The sequence below is a fragment of the Rhinatrema bivittatum genome, chromosome 8 (assembly GCF_901001135.1).
Source record: "Rhinatrema bivittatum chromosome 8, aRhiBiv1.1, whole genome shotgun sequence".
NCBI classification, from domain to species: domain Eukaryota; kingdom Metazoa; phylum Chordata; class Amphibia; order Gymnophiona; family Rhinatrematidae; genus Rhinatrema; species Rhinatrema bivittatum.
In genome coordinates this window covers 38,379,257-38,395,009 of record NC_042622.1, presented here as the reverse complement: position 1 = coordinate 38,395,009, position 15,753 = coordinate 38,379,257, and the positions used below count along the sequence as shown (strand labels likewise).

The window sequence follows — 15,753 nt, the reverse complement described above, 5'->3', positions numbered from 1 at the left end:
ATAACATAGGGATAACCCACGTTTATAGTGGGAAACAAGTAAGGCAGTCATGGGAGGTGGGATTACATCTTTCATGATTGCCAGATCCAAAACTTTACATAAAAATATTATAAAACTAGAGGAAAAGCTGTGATATACTAAATTAAAATTATCACAGAAAAAACACAACTGGATTTCAGGAGGAATATAGGTCTATTCTGTATGCCTTAAACTCCCAGCTGCATCAGAGCACACAGCAGGCAATGCACTTTGAAACTCATAAGCTTTTCCATTTTGGGAATAAAGGTGGGAAGCTCCTAGCAAACTTGGTAAGATTAAGCAGGGGGAAAACCTATAATTGACAAGTTAAAAGATGAAAGGGGAAAATTATTAAAGAAAAGTACTGATATTTGTGTCACATTTCATAAATTATATGAAAAGTTGTATTTGGAAGATAAACTGAGTGGTAGCTCCCAGGAGGAGTTCTTCAACAATCTTGAGATCCCAAAGATCACTACTTCGCAGTTGGCTATGTTTAACAAGCCCATCGTATTACAGGAACTTACAAATGCTATTAAAGCTAGTAAGAGTCATAAAGCTCCAGGACCTGATGGCCTAATTGCTGACTTTTATAAAGTGCTGATTGGCCAGGTTTCCGGGGTACTAAACTTTTTCTGCAACACCCAAGAGAGGAATGAATTTCCCAAGAGGTTTACCAGGGCAATTATTACCATATTTGGGGGGGGGGGGGGGAAATCAGGAAAAATGTGTCTAATCCTGCCTCATATGTGTCCATTTCCCTGTTGAATTATGAAACCAAACTGTTTTGCAAAAATTTTAGCAGACAGATTGAATTTGGTATTTCCTTCAATTAACTCTTTTTTTGGTAATTTATGGTTTTATTGTGATAATAAACATACAACATTGTATCAGCTAAACTACCCCCCAGTACAAAAAGTTTTCCAGGATTTAGATGGTCCGAACCATATATATCATGGTTTGGTAGGATATCCTCTGTGAAGATGAATATTTTATCTAGACAGAGCTATCTATTCCAATCCCTGCCAATACACATCCCCACGGTGTTAATAAAGAAATGGCAACAGCATATTTTTTCCTCCATTTGGAAGCGAAGACCCCCCAGGGTATTGAATGCTGTTATGTATAGACCTAAACTGAGAGGTGGGTTAGGGATACCCAACTTGAGATGGTGGCTCAGGAATAGGAAGGGAGAGCACAAACAATGGATAAATATAGAACAATCAATGATGCAGCCCAGAGCCACCTGGCTACCATTGAAATGCCTTCCCTTGCCAACCAATACCACGCTGGTGGTGTGGGAGCAATGGCGTAGTCAGTTAGTAGGAAAACGGTGATGCTTTTATAGCACTGGTATCCAATCCCATGCCTCATTTCCCATGGGAGATCAGTCAAAATTTTTTAAAACTTGAGGGGTGAAGGGCATTACGAGATTAGGGCAACTTTGGGAGGCAGGGGCTTTAGTACCATTCCCAGTACTCCAGGACAGATATCAGCTTTCACAGGAGGATGTATTCCCTTTTCTCTAAATAAGACATTTTCTGCTGGCTGAACAAATGGGAATAGACCTCGCATTAGGCAAGACCCAAATGGAAAACTGGTGTGACCAAGCGGATAATATGCAGAGAGTGATCTCGCAAGTGTATAACTATAGCAACAAGGATCCGCTGGAAAAACAGACTTACATGAGCACATGGGAAAAAGACCTGGGCAGAAGACTCTCAGAGGAGACTTGGGACACTGTATTCCTTAATACAAAAAAAGGGTCCGCTTATACCCGACTAGAGGAAAACTGCTATAAGACCCTATTATGATGGTACAGTACACTGGAAAAAATACATAAGATTGATTCGACACAAGACAACAGGTGTTGGAAGGAGTGCGAACAGAAGGGAGCTTATTATCACCTATGGTAGATGGGCACCAAAAAAGATTAAATATTTGGGGGTCTACATCTAAAATGGAATGAAGACTTCAACGCTACAAGGTCCTCAGCCGCCTCACACACATTCAGCAATTCAGATTTCTCGACATTAAGCTTAAAGCTGGATAAACTGCCGACTTTTTGAAGTTCATCCAATGCTCCCGCTAAGGATTGGGATGGATGGGTCAAAGTAAACAAGATATCATCAGCGAACAGTGACATCTTATATTTCTTCTCCCCAGGTGATTGCCAGGGTTCGGTGGACTCTGATAGCCAAAGGTTCTAAGAATAGCGCAAAGAGTAATGGGGATAAACGGCAACCCTGTCTTGTTCCCCTGTTTATGGGAAAGGTCTTAGAGTATGTCCCATTGACTTTCACCCTCGCCATAGGGGCATTATACAATTGTTATATCCAATTAAGAAAATAAGGGCCAAAATTCATTGCCTTCAAGGAATGAAATAGGAATGGCCAGTGCACCATGTCGAAGGCTTTTTCTGCATCCACCGCCGGAATGGATTCTTTTTTAGCCCACCAGACTAGGTTTACTATTTTGCGTATATTGTCAGCAGCCATTCTACTGGGGATAAAACCCGCCTGGTCTGTATGTAGTAGCCTTGCCATAACCCTATTCATTCGGTTCGCCATTATTTTCACTAGCAATTTGAGGTCCACATTATTAAAGAAATGGGCCTGTATGACCCGCATTGAGTTAGATCCCGACCTGGTTTCCCCAATATAGTTATTCCTGAAACATTAGCACCCGTCCTCACTGGGTTTCCCTCCCTCAATGAAATAAATAATGCTCTCAGGGGGTCTCTATCAGCGAGAGCGAGAATTTTTTTGTAAAACTTCAGTGTGTACCCATCAAGGCCTGGTGCTTTATTGGCTTTAAGTTCCTTGATTGCCTGTTGGATTTCGGGGGCAGAAATTTCCTGTCTATATAGCCTCTTTCCTCCTCAGAAAGGATGAGAAGGCTAAGGTCTTTGAAGTAGGCATCAATCTGCTCTGGGGAGATATTTGTATTTGCCTCATATAGGGCCCCATAAACCTGCTGAAAGAGGTGCCTAATATCAGGGGGTGAGGTTATTAAACTACTATCTTCGTGACTGATCTCCGAAATCTGGTTTTGTGCCATCCTTCACTTTAAGTATCTAGCTAATAGTTTCCCTCAATTATCTCTTCTAACCAAGTGGGCTTTGTGAAGGGGCATTCCATCAGTGTTAATATGATTAAACTAGTAATCGTGATGGAAGAAAGTTACAAAAAAAAGTGTCCAGTAATAGTGGGTAGAGTTTGATTCAGAAAAAGCTTTGATAGATATTCCAGGAATATCTGTTTTCAGGAGGTATGGCTTCAGTGGGGAGATAATACAAAATATCTCTCTATCAGAGACAGAGATCTGCTTTACTGGCAAATGGTCCAGTTACATCATGGATCCAGGCAGGGGTGTCCACTATCACCATTGCTGTACATTCTCTCGATAGACTCGCTCAAGAAAAATAGAATCAGATTTCTCTGTGAAAAGGTTTCAGAATAGGAAATCAAGAATTCAAAGTAGCAGCCTTTGCAGACAATGTTTTGGTATTTTGGTCATCCCCACAGGAGTCTTTAGAAGGGGTTTTGAGGAAATCAGACATTGTTCGAGGCTTTCTCAGGGCTGAAGGTTAATATACATAAGTCTGAGGTGATTGAAATCTATGGAAGCCTGAATTAGAAATGGAAGGATACATTTCCCTTGAAATGGGTGGATAGGGAGATGAAATATTTGGGGATTAAGCTCACAAGGCAAATAGACAAGCTGTATGAGGCAAATGTGCCACCACCACTTAAAAATATGGAACAGAAACTGAAAAATTGGTTCTCCTTACTCTTGTCTTTGATGGGGAGAATTTTCCTGATAAAAATGGAGTTGCCAAAATGGCTGTATATCATGCATCAGCTTCCAATCTGGTTGGGGAAAAAAAAATTCAGATTTGGTTCTCATTGACTGACATATGAGATGATTTCTCTGAGGGACAAAGCCAGGGTACCTCTCGGTACCTTAATGATGGATAAAAATCAAGGGGGCATGAGCTTCCCAAATTGGAGAGACTACAATTTAGCGTGTGTCCTAAGGCACAAAGGATTGTTCATTTGGCACCAGTTTTCTCTCTCCCAATCATTTTGGGAAAGAGTAGCTATTCCCATATTGGCCGGGGAACATTATCCAAGTTCAGTCTGCAGAAGTGCCTCTTGATTGCAAGCAGAGGGGGTCATTTACTAAGCGTATTGCGTGCAATATCAGGATGGGGGCGGAGTCGGGGCGGCATCAGTCCCGGAAGAGGAGTAGTCAGGGCGGCACCGGGGCTGATCTTTATCGCTGCCGGTTTCGCACCGAATAACTATACCTTTTTTGGTGTAGTTATTCGGCGCAACGCCGGCAGTGATCGCTGCCGGTTAGCACAGGTCCGCCCCCCACTTCGCCCCCCGTTACCACCAGGATTCAGAGAGCCTGGCGGTATTAATAAATCCAGGCCAGAGTTTGCTTATACAATCAGGGAGGCAAGCATGGAGCCATCTATGTAAAATAAAAGTTTCACAAGTCGGGGTGTTGTATCCCATTCCTGACACTGAGAGGAAACCCGCGGTTTCTTCCCGGGGTAGAAAACAAATAGTTTGAAACAGAGTAGCAAAGGTATGGTTGGACTGTATCAATTTTTCATAGAACGAATCAACACAATTAAAAGCTTTAAGGATCTACAAGATAAGTCTAGCCTAGTCTCTAGGGATGTCTATGCATACTTGCAGGTTTGACATTATGTGCAATTAAGCCAGAAAAACTGAGTTCCATAATTATGTTAATGTGCAGGAAATCTTTATGAAAAAAAGGAGGAAAGTAATTCTTGCTCATCTCTTAATAAACCTATTCAAAATATAAGTAGTAATAAAGTTTTGTATGATATAGTTGATAAATGGAAAAAGCAGGTTGAAATTACTATAGAGAAGTTGGAGGTCCAGATAATGCCGCAGGATTGCTATTCTGCAGTAGAGAATGTAGCATTAGGAGAAATCGGCTATAAAACGAATTCATTGTATGTATATGCCTAGGTCCTGGTTGTATGCGGCCAAATGGAGTGATTCAGACTAGTGTTTAAAATGCTTAGATGAATAAGGGTCCTTCTGTCATTGTTTCTAGGAGTGTGGAAAGATTTCTGGGTTCTGGGATGAGACTTTGGTAGAATTGGGCCAGTTGGTAGACTGGTCTATTCCAATGTCGCCTAGAATGTCTGTTGGGTTTATTCGATAACTCGATGGAGATCCTCACTGAACATAAAAGACGACATTCCTTAAGAAAGTATTTTTACTGGCGATTCAGACTATATTGGCTAAATGGATCTCCCCAGATGTGCCAAAGAGAGAACAGTGGAAGGCACTGTTGTATAAGTTGCTGCAATTTGAATATCTGACTGCAAAAAAGCAAAAAATCAAATGAATCTCTGAAGAAATGTATTTGGCAAGGATATTGGGACATTCAGATATGTTACAAAAACATATTAAGCAATTCTGAGTTTATGGAAGTGGATTTAATACGTGGAAGTCAATTCTCTTCGGAAAATAGGGATAAACGCTGGCACAGACTATTTGGCAATACAGTGTGCTTGACAAGCTGGTGTTACTTCTTTGCTTGCTTCAAAATGGTGGAGGGTGGGATGGGAATAGGATGGGCTGAAGTCTTAGTTAAGAATGTATGAATATTGGATATCTGTGAAAAGGTCAACTTGTTCTTGTTGAAAAATGAATAAAGATATGAATGAAAAACAAAATTGTCATGGGCAATGGGTAACTGGAGGGCATGTTCTTCACCGAATGAACTGCATTTTTGCATCTAAGAACACGCATGCCTAGAATAACAAGCAAGCACCGCGTCAGAACGTGATCAATGGCAGTGGTGCTGCACACCCTTCAGACTAAGTCAATGCACATGGAGACATAAGTTACTACTCCTTTGAATATCAGCTTTATCCGGATAAATACCAGATGTTTGAATACCAGGGCCAAAAATATAGCTAAATTTTAATGGAGATTTATCTGGGTACATTTTAGCTGGATAACTTAGGGGCATTTCAGGGGTACCTGAGGCAGGGACAAATTAGCTGGGTAACTTAACTCTGATATACGGCGTTAGCTGAATACATTATTTGGCTAATTATAGGCATCCTGAGAACCTGGGTTCCTGAACAAAAAACGTTTATGGCTATATTCAAAGACTACAGCTGAATAAGCACAGATAGCTGAAAACAGAACAAACAAGCTGAAGCTGGAGGCAGGGGCCCCTCCCCCCCCCAAGTGGTGTTGATTGTTTGGTTGTCCCCACACCCAAAATATTTTGAAAAAGTAGCAGGCCAGCCCCCACCCCCATCAGTAAGTCAAACAGTGGTCATATGTAAACGTGTCCCCTCCTCTCCTCAAACTCTCCTGCCAGCACCCCCTAGACCTCAGCCACAAGGGCCATAATACAAGTGTTTACAGTACTATACATGATACAAGCTTGTGGCTGGGGCCATTTACATGGTGATAGCAGGGCCAGAAAGGCAGGGGATGGCTTGTGAGTGTGGCAGGGGACACACTTACATTTTGCCACTGATGAACTGGCAAGGGGGGGGGGGGGTTTGGCTGACCCGCCATTTTTAAAAAATATTTTTGGGATGCTTGGGCAGAGTGGGGAGCGCAGGCCCTCCAGCCTCAACTTAATCACCACTGGTTTGTGGCTCTTGAACGAGTTGGACACCCTTGCTGCTCATTGCAATGAAAATCCTTGCAGAACCCTGCAATCATAAGCTCTGAATCTGGCCACTGACAAGGAGTATCCCTGACCCAACCCCACAGACTGGAACACCTCCAGCCCCCGATAACCCAAGTCAGTAACTGAACTGGCCCAGGAGTTCCTGTGCATGCTAAGCATGGAGGCACAATAAAAAAAATATATTCACTAAAGCTAATTCAGCTGAGAGCATATTGTGAAACTTAGCAGGAAAATCAGAAAACAAGACAAAAAATGTATGATTCTTCAAGTTTTTCCCATCCTGTGCCTGTGGAAAATGACTCCAAGTCCTTTAACAAAAAGAAAACAGATTTTTCACTTTTCCATGCATTATTATTATATTGAAACATGCCCGTTCCCCCCTCCCCCACCAACTCACCCACTCTCTGATTCTGGAGCGGAACCCGCGGTACTTGCGTCGACGCCTGCCTCATGGTGCTAATGTTGGAAGGCACTCGTCTTGGAGCCGCTGCCCGTATCACTGGAGCTGCTGCATGGAAGTTTACTGTGAACAAAACAAGAACTTTCCCCATTGAAGTGGCAGGGCTGGCATCCGGCTGGAAGATTTTAGGCTGAGCTTTTACAAAAAAGCTGCCCAGTGAACTGACTGGGAAGCCCCAATTCTGGTGCAATTAAAAAAAAAAAAAAAAAGACACCAGCCCACTGGCTTCCCAGTAACTGGAGCGCTCCATAACTTTGCCTGTGCATGAGAACGGGGCAAAGAAGTCAGTCTGGATCAGATGGACCTGGCTGCCGGGTAAAAAACAGATCCAGAACCAGGTCAACTGGAGGACCACGGAGAGGCTCTCCACCGAGTGAACACAAAGGCTTACTCCAATGCTTAAATTCTCTATGAATCCACTCTAAAATTGCAGTTATCGCCATGTTTCTAACTCGAGGAAAACAGTTTTTCTTCTCTTTGCTAAGATATTATCTTTCTTCTAATGAAGATCATGGCACAATGATGTCACCTTTACCACATATATATATATATATATATATATATATACATACATACACACACATACATATATATATATATTTTTTTTTTTTAATAAAAACTTTTTTACTGGATCAGGCAAGGATCCATCAAGTCCAGTTTCTTGTTTCCCGGGGCTTTAATCATTTTGATGGATTACATACAGTATTTTTGTTCTTGGATATGGGAAATGGGTGCAACTGTTCTAGCATGTTTCAACTCAAATTTCAGCTTGGGGTTTTTTTGGGTTTTTTTATGCCACTTATGAACCTAGATGGACACCAAAAAAAAAAAATTCACTTTGGCTTGTATTTTTCCCTCTTAAGGAAATCTGTGAGGGATAATTAGAAATATAAAAGCAAAATCAACCCAAGCAAAGATGATTTGTTTTATAGACCACAACTCAAGAGGTAAGTACATATTTGTACCCACTTACGTTGAGGCCTGGATGGGTGTGTAGTCCACCGAGGTGCTGGACGGACAGGTGCAATGGGACTAGGAGTGTAGAAAGCTCTACTTGGTGGCTTGAAATGGGGGAAAAAAAAAATACCCAAATTATTTTCAGATAAAGATACAGTCTTACCTTTTGTAAACTGGAAAGGTGGTCAGGGAGGTGATGTGTTTTAACCCTTTGCAAGCAGGGTAGATGCACACAGTGCTGCCAGAACCAGAGAGGCACAGATGACTCTAGCTTTGAAGATGCCTTCCCTGCAGCTGCTGGGAACGGAGGGTTCCCGATTATAGGGTGTTCTGTTATGAGACCCAAAAAGGTTCCCCCATGCATGCGGTATCTCCAATCGGGGGTGGGGGGGGAGGGGAATATAGCCCCACACAAAACTGGGCACAAGAGGAAAATTCACCATGGACGTGGTTTGCAGCACTTTGAAATGTAAAAGGATGCATGCAGAAATGCTTTCCGAGGAGCTTGCTGGACAGGAAAGCAGTGTCCTCCACAGATTTTTTAAGAGACTTGGACTACTCAAGACAAGGAGGAAGAATGCTAAAGGAAATTCTACCTGTGGAACTGCAGGCAAAAAGTAGCCCGAGGGCTGCTGGAATGAGCCAAGAAGAGGAGCAGGCAATGCTCTCATCGTGGCAAGTCTCTGCATGTACTGGTTGGTCAAGATTGCCTTCCTTTCTTCTTTTCGCTGTGCAAGAGCAACATAGAGCGGCTTTGTACTCACTATTCGTCCGTTCATTTCAGTGACGGCCTTTGTAGCCTCTTCTGGGGAGGAAAAACACACAAAGCCAAACCCTTTGCTGTGTCCACTCTCTGTCATCACCTAAAATTAAATTGAAACAATACAAGTGTGCGGCATGCAAGGGAAAAGCGACACCAGCAAGATCCCCCCCTCCCCCCCCCAGAAGTCAAATCCCGACTGGCATTTGTCTGAGGTGAAAGCGAAGACTTAAACTTTACACGATTGTCTTGGTAAAATACCAAGAATTACAGAGGCTGCTGGCACCTTGTAGACAAACAGGTTTATTGAGGTAGAAGTTTCGGAGGACAAGTGTCCACTTCGCTGGATGCAGGAAAATATCGTCACCCCCAATCTCTTAAAACCAAAGAATGACTTTAAAAAAAAAAAAAAATACAGCTATACTTCCTATGAGGATTCTCTTTTTTCTGGTAAGAGTTTAAAGTAAAAGCTAAAGCTATTTTAAATTAGCTGAGATTTACGGCTAATTTTAACATTTTGCTTTCACCTACCTTCTTCAGATACTGACAGAACACCACTTGGTAATCTGACAATTAAAAAGGAAATCCCTGTACACAGGGGCTCAGGACGTTGTATTTCGCTATAGTGTTTGAGTAGTGGGTTTCCCATGAGCTGTTCTGAAAACACCTCCTGTAGTTACTACCTGGCAGTTTTAGAGGGGTTTTTTTTGTTTGTTTTTTTTAAAACAAGAGAATAACGTTTATCCAAAGATCCATTGACCAGAGCTCTCATTATCCTATAAACATGGCAATTCATTGGCCCTGGAAAAACTTATCTGAAAAGTGTTTGATTTCATTTGATCCATTAACTGCAAAAACTCCATGACCCAAAATAGTTTTAGCAAAAAGCTCCCAGTATCTGCAATTTCATTTATCCAGAATGGCCTTGACGCCAACCATTCTAGGTAAATGGTGTTCTACTTGTACATTAAATTGTACTGAGCAGAAAACACAGGAACAAAAGTGAACAAATTCTATTGGAAACTGAATTTATGATTATAAGTCATTATCCGGAACGTATGTGGTTAGAAGGTCAGAACGGATGGGGAAAGCACAGGGGATATTCGAGGGAGTGATAAGGATTGTAGAGTTGAGCAGGTGAGTGGATGGGTAGGTTACGCAGGCCACATGGTCTTTTTCTGTCATCTATTTCTGTGTTTCTTGTCGACCCATCATCCACCAGGTTCTGCCATTTTCATACTGGAGACCTGTTGGATCTCTCTCACCTTTGCACTTGTAATGGTTCCATAAGGAGAAAACTCCCGCCTCAGTTTGTCATCATCGATACCATCATCCAAGTTTTTCACATATAGGTTGACACCCTGCAAACAAAGAACCATGACTCATTTCCTACAAAACAGTAATATTTCCAAAGAGCATTCTGCCTCATCAACTGAAACCTACCCCATTTTTGTTTTTGGCAGCTAGTGAAAGGGGAAAAAGACCAATCCTATAGCATAAAATGCAAGACAGTATGTGCGGGATACGAGAGACGTGAAAAGCAAATTCAAAGTAAAGGCTGGCTAGGTTCAAACTGTTATACAATGGGAGTCTTAACATTTATTTTAATCATATTATACTCTGCATTTCCAGACCAAAGCCTACCTGAGGAACAAAATAAAATGCAGAAAACAGATATTATAATGAAGATAAATACAAAATATACTATACAAACCTATTATAAAAATGCTAAATAACCTAAAACCAGAAAAACTCATCTAACCAATCAATTCATAATACAAGTTAAATCAATAAAACAAAACAAAAGAATTGTACTTATGAAAAAGCTAATCTAACATACTTCTAATTCACTAGGCTGAAAATGAGGAAAACCAAGGTTGAAATCCCACGTCTACTGCTGCTCAGTGTCATCTTGGAAAAGGCACTTCACTCTTCATTGCCTTGGGTACAACCATACATGGTAACTTTCTAAAATAGGCACGCAGGTGCGCACGTTTGCTGGCTCACTCCCATGGACGCGGCTATTTCGTGACATACGCACGTATAAGCACGCGCGCGCGTTATAAAACAGGCTGAGCGCATGCTCACAAATTCCACTTCCACCGCGTTAAGTGGGGGAATTTAGAAAGGGGCGCGCCTGCACACCATTGCCAGTTTCACCAGTGCGTTCCCAGTTTGCCCAGGCAAGGAACAGGACTTCCCAAACCCTCCCCCCCCTCCCAGTCTCCCATTTCCCTTGTTAGCCTCGACCCTTAAAACCCCTCCGACTAGCTTAGAATTGCTTTTCTCTATTACTTGCTCGCCATCCATAGCAGTAGTAAAGTTACGAGGCAGAGGACCCCAGAGTGCTCGCCTGTGCGTGTAAATACGCACACATCTCTTGGCCTTCCCGACTCGCCCATCGCCCACCCCTTTTTTAAACTTTTGACTTGTGCACACAGCGGGAGATATGCACATACAAGGGCTGCTTTTAAAATTTGCTCAGCACGCACTGGCCCAATTTTGTGTGCGTCTCTCCTGGTTTGGGCATGCGTAGGGCTTTTAAAATTCGCCTTATAGAGAAGCAAACAACTGCACGTGGTGGGATACAAGAGCGTGTATAGATTTACGACATACGTGTACATGATAAGATACGTGTATCAAAACCCCGCAAAGCACATGCGTGTGTGTGCTTACGTGCGAATCCATGCAATGCACTGAAAGCGAGTATTTCAATGTATTGTTCTTTTCCTAGTTTAAAAACATAGGCATGCAAATTTTACTCGTGAAAATAAAAGTAGGGTTTACCCACATAAATCCCAATTTACACACACACACGTCGGTAAATTTTAAAATCTGCACATGTAATCGACATTACCAGTTTTGCCACCAGTTTGCCTAGTTCTTGTCCAGGTCATTAAGACCCGCCGGCTTCTTCAGCCTGAACTTCCCCCACTTCACCCAAACCTCCCACCTAGCAACAGTACACATTTAATATCACTTCCGCAAGATCATTAGCAGGTGTAAAATTACACGAGGAAGTTAGCAAATCTGTGTGTCTTAAAATAGCATTTTGTGCATGTAAATGTCAGCCCTGCCCTGCAACACCCCTAGGATTGTTCCCTTTTTACGCTCACGTGAGTACACAAAAGCAAAAATTCACATGTATGTTCGATATATGCAAGTAGATGCTCCTTACATGCGGAACTCTTTGAAAAGTTTACCCCTTAGGATTGTAAGCCCTCTTGGGCAGGGGACTACATACTGCATCTCAATTTAACTCTCCTTGAGCTCACATCTGGAAAGGCAATTAAATCTAAATTCCAAATGTGTGTATACATAGCTGTACACAAAGCCACGTCTATGTACGTATTCCCTGGCCACCGGCCCTCCCCTTCCACATCCTTAAAGTGAGATACCATGAGCGCATCAGAACACAGACTAAGGAGGGGTGCATGCTGATGGCAACGCCAAGGGTTACTACCTGGTATTTGCTTATTCTTTCCTGTTTCATTTGTTCAAACCTGCGCTTCAGCTCGCTCTGACGTTCTATCTTCTTCTGCGCTCGGCCAACATAGACCAACCGACCATTTATTTCCTTCCCATTCATTTCCGCAACGGCCTGTGAGGAAAACAAAGAGACCAACATTAAGTTTATTATTTTTACTTGATTTTCCACCTTGTCAAATTTGAAGCAAATTGGAATTCACAAAACCACCTCAATACATGTTCTACAATTTCCAGAGACAATAAAACCGCCCCAAACTATCTCCAAGTCCTAAACTCGCCCTTACTTGACTCCGTTATTACTGCACTGCTACTCTACCCTTTCTGGTACGAACCATCACCAAAATCGGTCTAAAACAAGAGGCTCAGGAAATTCTTGCCCAAATAGCCAGCTCTTTATTTTCCTGAGCTCCAAGTCTTGCAATCGGATCGCCAACAGGACAGAATTCCGTAAGAGCAGGGCCATGTAGGCAAATGACGTTCTATGACCCGCGAGAGCACCGGTCCTCACATCAGCACTCGCTGCTACGAGCATAATGCTCACGATGCTACGTACAGGGGCACAAGCTCGTGAAAATATAAAACTACCCCTTCCAATTAATGCCTAAATACAGTCTACAATATCTTATAGCCCCTTCTTGTTCTGAACGCAGTCCTCTCTCACCATCACAAAAATCACCACGACAGACCTTCCAAGGAACAAAAACGGGAATTCTTCAGGAACAGTCACACACTTTCCCCTCAAAACATTTCTGGCTGTGAAGCCAAAGAGGAAATAAAAATAAACTACCACCATGAGTAGGAATAAATAAGCATCTGTCCGTTGCAGCCCTTGACTTACTCTAATCCCCTCCTTTCTATCACCTTTCCAGTGCCCCATCCATATCCTGATCTGTTTTGCTCTCTTTTTCGGCTTCATCACTTAAATTCTCTACCCCCTTCAGCTTCCTCTGTCAGCCTCCCGCCACCACAATTAAGTACCTGCCTAGACAGAAATCATACGGGGTTTTGGGGGGGGGGGGGGGGGCAGCCGCAGGCACCGGAAACCTACGCTCACTCTGTCCCTGGGCTGCGGTATGGGAGGGGGGGGGGGGCACAGATCAGTGCCCAGCGAGAGGGAGAATGAACAAACGAACAGTGGGCTGAATCTGTTCGGAAGCAGGAAGGCTCTATCCATCTGCTGCCACTCTTCCTACTCATGAGTTGAAATTTACAAAAGGTAGGATTTTAAAGCAGACACGTCCACGCCCCAGTTTCTCAGAAAGGAACGTGATGCCGTACGGATACAATCACAGTTTGAACCGTGCGTATGAAAAACGCTAACCTTGAAGTCCTTTGCTATGCAATAGTTTATTCCATTCTGAAGGCACAAGTTCAGCTTGTGCCAGTGGCCTGCTGGCTCAGAATACAAACTGTGCATCTTTCCAGACTATGTATCTATCCAAACTGTGCACCATCCGTAGCTAATTTCCATGGCTTAATATTATTGCAATTCACACCCTAAAATTACAGGATCTGCTAGAAAGAGAAAAAAAGTGAACAAAAAGACTTGCAATTTGATATCAGCCCTAAACAGTTTTTGTTCCATCAATCACAGTAGAGCAGTTGGTCATTAGGCCCGTTCTTATATGGACACATGATTCCCCTCTATATGGCGTGCGAATCGAACATGCATGCACGGAGGAGTAAAAGCTTCTTGCCTGCTGCGCTTCTCTGTGATTTTCAAAGTTGACAAATCCAAAACCCCTGGAACGGCCAGTTTCATCAATCATCACCTTCACGCTCATCGTCTTTCCTGAAACATCGTAAAAACGTTACTCTCTTTACAAAGCGCCTCAACACTGGTTTTCATTACGGTTCACAGACAAACAGCGGGCAGTGCCTTCTTACTGGACTAACAACATAGCTGCGATTAACTCTGAAGAGTTTAACTCCCTTCATCGGATCAGTGCCTAGCAGCAAACAATAATCTTTACTTCTATGGAATCTCTATGAACCAACATAAAAAAAGTCACATGATTTTATTCAAGAGGAAAGCTGCTGTTAGGAAAATTACTACTTATTCACAAGCAAAAAACGTGGATCAAGGAGTCACCACACGAAGCTGAAGGCAGGCAAGGTCAAAAGGAATGTCAAACACTCTTACACAGAGGATGGTGGACACATGCAACAGACTTCCAGAGGCGGCAACAAGAGCCAAAACATTGGCAGAACTCATGCATGGGACAGACACATAGGAGCCTTACTAGTGGCAGAAGGAAGGCAAAGACCAAGAGAGGGAATGGGACACATGACAGCACAGTAAGCAGATGCAAACGGGTACACCAAGAAGTGCTTATCTGCCGACGTCTTCTAACGTTTCTGTTTCCGGTTGCAATTACTTCAGTAATCACTTTGGAACTGCTTGAAACTGAGGTGGTCATCATGACAAGATTTTATCCTGCCTTCAAAACATTCAGATAAGAAAGATACTGCAGTAGTTCTGGACACAAGGGAAAAGCGCAGTTGCTTACCTGTAACAGGTGTTCTCATAGGACAGCAGGATGTTAGTCCTCATGTGGGTGACATCATCCGATGGAGCCCGGCATGGAAAACTTTTGTCAAAGTTTCTAGTGGCAGACTGAGCATGCCCAGTCTGCTGCCATCTGCACATCCATGCGAGGTCCCCCTTCAGTCTCATAATATAGTACAAAATACGAGCAAGAGGAACAACAAACCAAAGGTGAACCCAACATCGTGAGGAGACGGGCAGGATTCCTGAGGACTAACATCCTGCTGTCCTACGAGAACACCTGTTACAGGTAAGCAACTGCACTTTCTCCTAGGACAAGCAGGATGGTAGTCCTCACGTGTGGGTGATTACAGAGCTCCAGACTACTCCATTTCACCAGAGACTCACAGTAGCACTGTGGGGAAAACAGGGGGCGGTCTGGTCCCACAGAGAGCATGATAAGAGACAGTTGGGTTCAGGACTGGAATAAATTGCGCAGGACAGTTAGCCAAAAGCGCTATCCTGGCAACTATCCCTATCAAGGCAGTAGTGAGCAGCAAACGTGTGGAGAGAACTCCAGGTTGCAGTTCTACAAAATTTCAGCAACAGGGATTAAACGCAGATGGGGCCACTGACACTGCCATAGCCCGCACAGAGTGAGCTTTCACCCTGCCAGCCAGCTCATAGCAGAAGGCAATGCAATCCGCTGGCTAGCCAGCTGGACAAGGTTTGCTTCCCTAAAACTGCTCCCAGTCTATTGGGGTCAAACACAAAGAGCTGGGAGGACTACCTATGGGTCACTGTACGATCCAAATAGAATGCAAGTGCCCGCCTGCAGTCCAGGGTGTGGAGAGCACGTTCCCCCGGGTGGGA

The 15,753-nt window shown here is 43.2% G+C and overlaps 1 protein-coding gene across 6 annotated transcripts in view; it reads right to left on the bottom strand.

The window, feature by feature from the left end:
* Positions 1 to 15,753, bottom strand: part of PABPC1L (poly(A) binding protein cytoplasmic 1 like) — a 63,092-nt gene that overhangs the window by 14,288 nt on the left and 33,051 nt on the right. For 2 of the 6 annotated variants that reach the window (XM_029613136.1, XM_029613135.1), the window contains exons 6-11: positions 14,090 to 14,184; positions 12,367 to 12,504; positions 10,169 to 10,264; positions 8,740 to 9,006; positions 8,160 to 8,247; positions 7,124 to 7,249 (exon numbers count right to left, since the gene is read on the bottom strand). In XM_029613136.1, coding sequence (XP_029468996.1) covers positions 7,124 to 7,249; positions 8,160 to 8,247; positions 8,740 to 9,006; positions 10,169 to 10,264; positions 12,367 to 12,504; positions 14,090 to 14,184 — 810 coding nt within the window. The other 4 variants (XM_029613137.1, XR_003858269.1, XM_029613139.1 and 1 more) reach the window with 4 other exon arrangements.